At 45.9% G+C, this 9,970-nt stretch overlaps 1 protein-coding gene across 6 annotated transcripts; it reads right to left on the bottom strand.

Moving 5' to 3' along the window:
- Positions 1–5,007: 5,007 nt before the first annotated feature.
- LOC138846066 (upstream-binding factor 1-like protein 1) lies at positions 5,008–9,970 on the bottom strand. 6 transcript variants are annotated; one of them, XM_089311939.1, is made up of 3 exons: positions 9,738–9,893; positions 9,242–9,377; positions 6,268–7,628 (listed from the first exon to the last, which is right to left on the bottom strand). In XM_089311939.1, the coding sequence occupies exon 3, from the start codon at positions 7,285–7,287 to the stop codon at positions 6,304–6,306; it is 984 nt and encodes a 327-aa protein (XP_089168065.1). In that variant the 5' UTR covers positions 7,288–7,628; positions 9,242–9,377; positions 9,738–9,893; the 3' UTR covers positions 6,268–6,303. The 6 variants fall into 6 exon arrangements, 3 of the variants coding, with proteins under 3 accessions (XP_089168065.1, XP_089168067.1, XP_089168064.1); XR_016219421.1 differs by lacking the exons at positions 6,268–7,628; positions 9,242–9,377 and adding an exon at positions 5,008–5,201 and having other exon boundaries at positions 9,738–9,970; XM_089311941.1 differs by lacking the exon at positions 9,242–9,377 and having other exon boundaries at positions 6,268–7,323; positions 9,738–9,894.

Raw genomic sequence — 9,970 nt, 5'->3', positions numbered from 1 at the left:
CAGGCCCCATTGGAACCACCAGATGACTTTGGACAAAGGAAGTTATGGGGGCTTGAGTGCAGCTCACTGAACCACCAGGTCCTTGACCATTTTCTAAGTTCTCCTTTCTGACTTCTTGTGCTGCTGGCACAGGGTGCACCTAGGAGAAGCCATGATTTTTCACTATCTCAGATCAGGCACATTGGGAGGCTCACATGTCATGGCTATCTCCAAGGCCCCTGGGAGCCTGGTGTCCTATTTGTTGCCAGTGAACTTGCATTGGCATTTCCCTGGAAGCTTGGAACCACCACTGCCGCTGAGTTTTGAAAACACAGGGTTTTTTCACGGGGGATAGCAGCTTTCTTTGAAGGAGGCTTCTTCATCTCCAGATCCCTAAAGCCAGAAGGGGAGCTGCTGCCAGTCTTATCTCAGAGCCTGGAGCAGCCTAGGAGTCTCATTTACATATCTCTTTGGTCTCTAACCAGCACCTGGAACTGCAGGAGTCCCTGGCTGGAGTCTGTATAGCTACCAGGTCCCAGGGTCTGTGGGAGCGCTCAGACCTTGGCTCCACCCCTGGTGGCGTGGACTTCAGGGTTAAGCCAGAACCCAGGATCAGAATCTTTTATGCTCTGTCTCTATTGATTCAGTGTTTTCTTCATAGATGGATTTAGTACTTTGTATTGGATACATTTAATTTATTTAAAATGACAAGAACAGCTGTGCCTTGTTCTACAGCATCATTGAGAGTTATTGGTTTCATAACTAATGGGTTCCCCAATGCTTTCTGTGTAATGTTTTTGAATTGTGTCTTTCTTTTTTTCTCTCTGAGAAACAGGTAGAAAAGAGGATGTCAGCCATCAAGGATTTTAATCCGTGTCTTAGGAAACTTATAAATCCTTTTGACAAGGTTATCTTTATTTATATTTTGTCATGTCTACAATGGTTGGCTTTATTCATTGGTGTATGTTTACATTGTGGTGTAAGAACTTGGCCAGAACAGCCTTGGCCCTCATCCCAAAATGGAGATTTCTCCTGCCCAGCACACTCCAGATCAAGCCTCCAGAGCTGTCCCAGCAAAGGAAGGAAAGATGAGTCTCTGTGTGGCACTGCCTGATCTGTCACCCAGAGCACAAGACAGAAAGGCAGGGGAACCCAACTCAGAGTCTCTCTGCTCAACACTGGGATAAGAAAAAAGGACAGTAGAAATGACCAGAGAGAACAATTCTTTAACCTGATCTTCCCACTCAAGTGTGATTTAATAACTAAAGGAAGACGCATTCCTTTCAGGATGTGTTTCTCATCAGATGAGCTACAGGAATGCAGCATTTTAGGGAAGAGTCACAAGTAATATCTGGTTTCTAACTCTGGGCCAATTGGAAACCTGCTCCTGGCAAGCACTCAGCTGGGACTTCCCTGCTGCACAGCTCTTCCCTCTGGACACTCCTGCCAGGCTGGGGAGGGGAATGGAAATCCTGTGGCTCAGACCAGTGGGAGGCAGAGCCATGAGACTTTAGACTCCACCCCAGCCAGGAAAGGAAGCATCAGGACAGCAGAGAAGGTCTATGGAATCCTTGCCATTAATTTCCTCCAGGTTTGGTTCACTTTTTTATGATTTTATTTATTTATTAGAGAGGTAGAGACACAGAGAGGGAGAGCTAGAAAGGTTTTCCATCCCCTGGTTCACTCCCCAAATGGCTGCAGCAGCCAGAGCTGGACAGGCCAAAAGCCAGGCATCAGGAGATTCTACCAGATCTCCTACAGGTACAGGGGCCTAAGCATTTGGGCCAACTTCTACTGCTTTCCCAGGACATAACAGATAGCTGGATCAGAAGAGGAGCATCCAGGACAAGTACTGGTGTCTATGTGGAATGCCAGCACCACAAACAGAGTCTTAGGGCACTAAGCCACAGTGTGGCCCCATGGTCTACTTCTTGTCTCTGGGCTGAGCCTCATTGCCTGTGGGAAGGTGGGGACAGATTCTGCCGCTGCTCTGAAGCTCCTCCTCCTCCTGCACCCACACTTGAGGGGAAGCATAGGACTCCTTGGCACTGCTGGATATCTTTGGATGAAGGAAGATTTCCGGGTCCTTGAGCACAGTCCATTGAATCACCAAGCCCTTGACGGTTCTCACATCCTTCCTTCTAACTCCAAGCACTGCAGGGCCGCCCTGTGCCCTGAGCAGAAGTCTCCATCTGTCACCTACCTGGGATTTCAGCACATGAGGGGACCCTATGTCCCAAGGATCCACCAGTCCCTGGCAGCTTAGTGTCCAAGTTCATTGGACTCCCCACAGCATCTCCCTGGGCCCAGAACACCCAGCATGTCTCAGGAGACGCCCAGCAAACTTGACTTGGCTTTGCCGTGGAAGCTTAGAAGGACCACTGTTGTGAGGGAAATCCATGGATATTTCCTTGAAGGAGGCTGCTCCATTCTCAGATCCCTAAGCTCACAAGGCTAGCTGCTGCTGGAGTCTTAGCTGGGGCCTGGAGCAGCCACAATGAGCCTCATTTCCACCTAAGTTGCCTTGCTAAGTTGCGACCTTGACCTATAGGAGCAGCTGGCTGGAGTCTACACACCTGCAAGGTTCCAAGGGTCTGGGACAGACATCATCCCTTGGCCCTAACCAGGTGGTGTGGACTTTGGGGTTTAGCCAGATCTCAGGATCTGAAGTTTTGATTCCTGTCTTTGTTTATTTATTTTTATTAGTAAAATTGGACTTTCTACCTTTCCCTGCTTTTCACATATATAAAAATAAACATTTATTGTATTTTTTATTTATTTGACAGGTGGAGTTACAGACAGTGAGAGAGAGAGACAGAGAGAAAGGTCTTCCTTCTGTTGGTTCACTCCCCAAATGACTGCTATGGCTGGCGCTGCGCCAATCCCAAGCCTGGAGCCAGGTGCTTCTTCCTGGTCTCCCATGCAGGTGCAGGGGCCCAAGCACTTGGGCTATGGTGCACTGCCCTCCTGGGCCACAGCAGAGAGCTGGACTAGAAGAGGAGCAGCCAGGACTAGAACCCGGTGCCCACATGGGATGCAGGTGGAGGAATAACCAAGTGTGCTAGGGCACTGTCCCTAAAAATAAATATTTTTTATACAATGGATAATCATCTCTCTTGCGATTTTCCATGAAATATCAGTCAAAGTATTCTATTTGCCTTTCCATGCTACTTAATGAAAATCAAAATTGTCCAACTGTACACTTTAAATTGGTAAATAATATCCTAAGAATGATCTAGATCGTAAAAAAAATTTTGCGCAAAAGCACACTGTCAAAAATAGAAGTTGAGAAATACAGATCTAAAAATATATGGAAAACAACAGATGGAGAAAATGGAAAGAAGAGATAGCAGCTAATGTGTGGATTTGGGTTTTTTTCCTCATTCTGGCTGTTCACAGTGTCTTCATTCCTGAAGAAATGTGTGTAGTTCTCGAGTTGTGAGGAGCCAGTATAACCACCATAGAGGGCACCTGTTTGAGTCCAGGCTGCTCCACTTCTAATGCAGCCCCCTGTTAACGACCCTGGGAAAGCAGCCAAGGATGGTTCAAGTCCTTGGGCCGCTGCACCTATGTGGGAGACCCAGAAAGAAACTCCTGACTCCTGGCTTCAGCTTGGCACAGCTATGGCCATTGAAGCCATTAGGGGAGTTAATAGGCAGGTGGGAGATCTCTCTTTGTCTCTGCTTCTCTCTCTCTAACTTTGCCTTTCCAAGAAATAAATAAATCTTAAACTAAAACAGGCATGTGAGGGCATCAAACCTGGCACTGGAGACACCACAGATGTTCAGAAGGGGTGCTTCCCTCTTCTACCAGAGTTTCCGGGTTCAAGTCTCAGCTTCACTCCCAAGTCCAGCTTTCTGCGAATGGGGACTCTGAGATCCAGCACATATGTCTCAGACAGGTGGCTCCCTGCCAGCCACATGGGTGACCTGGATTGAGTCTTCACTTCCATCTTCCAGCTTCCTCTCCCAGCATTTGGAGAGTGAACCAGCAAATTGGAACTGTGTGTGTCTCATGTCCCTGCCCCCATCTTGCAAACAAATTAGTAAATGAATTAACTTTGTATTTATACCAAAGTGAATGCCTGCTATCAGCATGTTCAGGGACAGGAAGAGCAATTAGGCACGTTTTATTGTAGGAGAATCCCTGCCTCTGGAAATGTCCTGCAGTCTAGGCAGAGTCGTGAGAAGAAACTGAATTATTTTCCTCCTGCTGATTTATTGCTTTTTCTCCTTTCTCTCTCTGAATTCCCTTTGTAAGAGTGTCACCAGTTGCTTAACGTGAGGGAAATTCCCTGTGATAAAGCAGTGTTGCCAAATGCTGGACCCCAGAATGCAAATGTTTCATCAACAGTGAGTATTCTAGAAGATGAAAGGTTTACATCTAAGTGAATAGGTGACTGGTATCAAAATTCCAAAGTAATAACAAGGCTATGTTAGGGACCAACTGAATGTGTCTCTGGGAACCACTGGTTGAAACTGAATGCAAGACACAGCATTCCTCTCCATGCAGCTTGTCCCAGGAGCTCTCATTCCATGGCCCTGCCCTTGGAGCAGCTGTTCCCAGGGACACTGTCCTCACCTGCTGAATGCATGTCTGTCCTAGCTTCACCACACACTGCACCCACCCCAGCCTGTGGCCATTGTACTTTAGAATTCATTATTTTGGAGGGTACACAAGTCTGTGTTCTGGCAACCCACAATTCATTCTGCCTCTTTTAATGGCCCTGTCTGCTCTCCCCTCTGATGTAGATAAACAAGGTCCTGCTATTTCTGGTTGTGTCTGTGAAGGTGGTATAAGTTGAGATGAGCATTTGAATGACTGTATTCATTTAGAATTCTCCTCCCCAAAACCTATGGATGTCATCCAATCCATTGACTTCCTGAAGAGAGCAAAACACAGGAGAAAGGAATGCCCTCAGCCATTGTAGTCTTTTGGGGCGTGAGCCCCTCTCCTCTTTCAGGCCCCTCTTTATTTTGCTGTCAAATAAATAAATATTTTAAAAAACAGCTCATGCTTATAGATAGAAATATTGCTGGTATTTTATTTGTTTCAAATAAATTTCATGGTGGAAAATAATGTAGACCTTAACTTCAAAGTGATAAGCAAGAACAAATCATTTCTAGTATTTAGCACTGCTTGCAAACTTCCCAAAGATCATATTGAAACGCGAGCTATAAAAGTTGAAAATATTCCAGTTGCATCCTGAAACAAATTTTGACCTAGACAAAGATAAATAACATTTTACTAAGATTTCCAGGAATAAAATAAACATTCAAAAATGGCTTTCATCTGTGAAGCCTACACTACTACTGTGACACAAATATTCTTTTAACAAAATGTAGAAATAGTCAAAAGCAAAGTAGAATGAGATGGGAGGGACTTAAATAGGTTTCCAAAAATGCATTAACCAAAGAGTTTAAAGCAGTATCATCCAGTTGAACTGGCAAGAGTAGAAGTTTGTACCTTTTCAGGATATCCGAATGTGCACGAATCTCTCTATGCCAAATGCTAAACGGGAGACTCACTGGTACTGAGAGAAGGAAGGATTAGGAGCTTCTGCTCAGGGTAAATGAGGGCTCCACACAGAACAGCAGAACCCAAACTAATAACATACTGATTCTATGGAGGAGCTCATTTAATTGAAATAGAAATATTTGTTTCTTGTTTTAAAACTTTTACTCTTTGAAATTAGTAAAAAGAGACCCATAGAGAGCTAAGAAGTAAAGACACACATCAAAGGAAGTGTGATGATGCCCACTGCTCTCCTGGCAACGTCAATCCTTACATCAGCAAGAGGGAGCACTATGTAGAGTCTGACAACTTTCCTAGGTCACCTCTCCTGCTGCCCATCAAACACTCTGGACCCTGGATTCAATGCAGGAGTTGAGGAGCAGCTCCCCAGGCAAGTCAGTGGTCATCCACTCAACCATGTCCCCAACAGAAGATAAGATGACCAACACATCTACCACCGTGTGCCCCACAGCCCAAGCAGTTCCTTGTTTACCAAGAGCTTCAATTACTTGGAATTTCTCAGGGATGGAATTGGGGATGATGATGGGCGGTACCAGCTAGCATTTACATGCATTGCTCAGAAAAGCCATCCCTCCAGATTTACCAACTTGATACAGAGATACAGCACCACCTTCCCCTCATACTAGCGTGGTCTATGATTATTGAGATAGAAGGTGGGAAGAAGGAAAGGAAAAAAGGCAAGAAAATACAAGCAGCAGGGACAAGGGAGTCCTCTCTGTGACATTTGGTCATGAACACTTTTTGTGGAGATCACTGTCACTGTCCAGGCTTCTAGACTGTGAGCAGAGCTCAGTCAGAGTCTGAGGAAGATGAGCTACACACAGCATCCTCGCTCATCCCCATCTTCCCTGCAGCCTCATCTTCATCCTCACTGACAGAGTCTGAAGAGTTACTGCCTTCATCCTCTTCTCCATCTTCCTCCACATCCACGTCTACTCGCTGTGAGGGAGGAGAATCGACCTCAAAATGCTCTGAGCGATCTTTCCTGAGAGCCTGCATCATCTGCTTCTCTACAGGTGCTTCTTGGGAACTCCTTATTGATGTGGGCTGCAGATAACCCTGTCTGAAGTTGGGGTTTGGGCCTCCGGTCATGCGCATATTCCTCCCCTTGCCATAGTTGGCTTCTTTGTAGACAGCATATTCCTCAGGTGACAGACTCTGCAGCCAGAGGTCCAGGTTCACCTTGTACTGTCTCTGCAGCTCCTCTGCCTGTCTGGTAAAGTGCTCCCTCTGGCTTTGTGGAACACGCTGCCAGCGCCTGCTGACCTCCACCATGCGCTCCCTCGGGTGCAGGCTTCGCAGCTCTGGAATGCCCCATAAATCTTGGTGGAATTTGTGGTATGCGTTCATAGGGGGCTTCTTGGGCTCTCCAAGGAAGACCAGCTTCCTGGACAAGCCATACCTCTCTGGAGGAGACCTCACATGTTTCCCATTTCCCTGAGACTTCCTGGGGGCCTGGGCTTGGCCCTTCTTGAAGAAATCCGATTTCTTGGAGCCCTGGACCAGATCAGGGTGATCTTCCCTGAACCGAGCCAGTTTTTCCTCATATTCCTTCTTCTCCCTCTGGAAATCCTGGAAGTATTTCTGCTTCATGTGCTCTGGGAGCTGCTTGTATTTCCCAGATAAGATTTTGGTGAGCTCTTGGTTGCTGAGGTTAGGGTACTTTTGGGAGTAGTGGGGCCGCATCTCCTTGAAATAGCGGATGTAAGCAGTCAGGGGCTTCTTTGGGAAGTCTGGATGTTTCTTGTGGCTTTTCTGTCTGATGTGTTCCATAGTTCCCAGGACAGTTCTGTCAAGTTGTAGAACTTCCTGAAGTGAGAAGAGATCTGTAATTATCTCAGTTGGAGAGCTTCCCCAGCAAATCCTCTCAAAGCTAATTTCCCCAGGGCAGATGTGACTGGGTTGTTCTCTGTTTCCGTGGAGTCCGGTGTTTGGGAGATTATTCTCTATGAATTCCAAGATGTTGTTTTTTGGAACAGAAAGCGTAGTCTAAAGCAGTGCTGTGGACCACTCTTAAAGTCCTTGTTGTGTACCATCCTTGACATGTCTCAAAGTTTTTCTCCCACAAGACTCCAAGAATGTGTTTGTGGGCATCCTATAGTCATTCAGCAGCTCTGAGGAGAAAGGGCAGGAACATTATTCTCCTTCACTAAGATTAGTGGGAAAACCACAACTCACGCAGGGTACATCCTTCATACATTTCATGGGCTCTGCGGTGTAACTGGAAAACTGCCACGTCTGAAATGGAATCTAGGCTTGCCTTTGACATGCTGCATTTGCGCTTTTCACAATCTCCGCCACACCAGCCTCACCAGTTTTTTACGGAATCTCACCGGAGCTTATTTAAAGGGAACTCAATAAGACAAGCAGCAGACCACACAGTCAAGAAGATGAAGTGACTAAGCATCCTGAGATCAAAGTAAAAAACACAAAAAGGAAGGAGGCATAACTTATAAAGGAAGGACAATCCCTGTAGTGACTGAATGTGGCCACAGTCTGTGTCGAGTTCAGATACCCTTGACTGAAGGTATGACCGAGGATCAGAAAATGCACACCATGAGTGCTGGCAAGTGATTGCCCAAGTACTAGGATCCCTACCACCCATGTGTGAGGCCCAGAATGAGCTTTAGCCCGACCCAGCCCGAGCCATGCCAGGTATATGGGTAGTAAACCAGCAGATGGAAGAGCTCTCTCTCTCCTCTTTTCATTCTTCCTTTCTAAAGTATAATTTGAAATATTTTGCATGTTCCCTGATTCACTTTACAGTCTTTTGTAATCTCACGATATCTCAGGTTCCTTTTTGTCCAGATTCTCTCTGTCCCCATTACTTCTCTGAAAAGCTGAGCAAGTAAAGCCAGAGACTCTGTCCCAACAGCTTCTGGTAGATGCTGTGAAGGAATGTTTCTTCATCGGGTTTGATGTCATATCTGTAGAGGCAGCTGGTACTTTGATAGAGGTAGCTGCTATGACAACCTGGTTCCTGGTCACCAGGGTTCTCTCTCAGTGGTTGCCCTGTAGAGCACTGTATCAGTCACCAGCAGGGTGCTAGCTCCTCTGGTCATGGCTCTGCTCTCTCCATCCTGGGACACCAGCAGTATCATTCCCAGTCAGTTCTGAAGTTCTTCATCAGCAAATGAATAGACACACACACACTGCCTAGTGACATTTTTTAGAGATTTTTCAAAATTTATTGGACAGAAAGCATTACAGAGAGAGGGATAGACAGAGAGAAAGATCGTCCATATGCTGGTTCACTCCCCAAATGTTCATAATGGCTGGAGCAGTGCTCATCAGTAGCCATCAGTTTGCACATATGATGATTTGATTTCCAGGTAAAAAAAACAAAAGCTTTGAATTTTTATACTAGAGCTGCACTGCATGACATAATCAAAATCTTAAAACTGCTAGTATAAAAACAGAATATTATTTTTACTTGGATTCATCAATACATGGATTCTAGGAGTTTATTTGGAGATGGGAACCATCAGTTAGTGTGATACATGTGCTTGAGCCAGTTTATGCCAATATTTTCTTTTCAGTTTTCAAAGAGGGTAGATTCGGACCTAACTCTTCCCTCCAGTATCAGAAGACTAAGGGAAGCTGACTCCATAAAGCAAATGATATTTAAGGAGGTCGGCATCTTAGAAAAAAATGCCACCAACTGGATCACAGACACCACTAGATGCAGCCATTATAGACCATGAAGAGCCAAAGAAGACATGAATACCTGTTAGAATTTCCAGACAAAGTGGTCGGTGCTGCGGCATAGTGGGTCAAAGCTGCATCCTGCGGTGCTGGCAGCCCATATGGGCATTGGTTGAAGTCCCAGCTGCTCCACTTCTGATCCAGCTCTCTGCTATGGCCTGGGAAAGCAGTGGAAAATGGCCAAAGTCCTTGGGCCCCCACAACTGTGTGGGAGACCCAGAAGAATCTCCTGACTCCTGGCTTCTGATCAGTGCAGCTCCAGCCATTGCGACCAACTGGGGAGTGAACCAGCACATGGAAGACCTCTCTCTCTCTTTCTCTCTCTCTCCTTCTCTCTCTGTTTAACTCTCACTTTCATATTAATAAATAAATTCTTAAATAAGGAAATATCAAACCCATTACCCTAGGCCTGGAGTGATGTAAGACTGCTGTTGGTTCAATACTAAGAAGAAAATTCCTCTATTTTCAAGTTTTAAGGTAAAAAAACATTAATTCATTTCTTTGGACCCAGTACTCACCTGACGATTGGAATTGGTCCTCTGCAATTCTTGGATTGGATCCTGGGTCAGGTATGTGGTTCTGAGTTTCCTGGGATCTGCAGGATCAGAAGGTTTCCACAGCCCAGTCAACAGCAAGCCTCAGAACTGAATAAACCTTGACTGGGCAGGCCTTTATACAAAAGGAGCAAGTCCCGCCCTGATGGGATTACTGCAGCAGAGAGGATTAGGGGGAAGGGCACTGTTTCCCATCA

This window comes from Oryctolagus cuniculus, chromosome 1 (assembly GCF_051225735.1).
Source record: "Oryctolagus cuniculus isolate XC-2025 breed Fujian yellow rabbit chromosome 1, ASM5122573v1, whole genome shotgun sequence".
Classification (NCBI taxonomy): Eukaryota; Metazoa; Chordata; class Mammalia; order Lagomorpha; family Leporidae; genus Oryctolagus; species Oryctolagus cuniculus.
The sequence above is the reverse complement of the archived record's forward strand: the minus strand, read 5'-3'. Positions and strand labels throughout refer to the sequence as shown.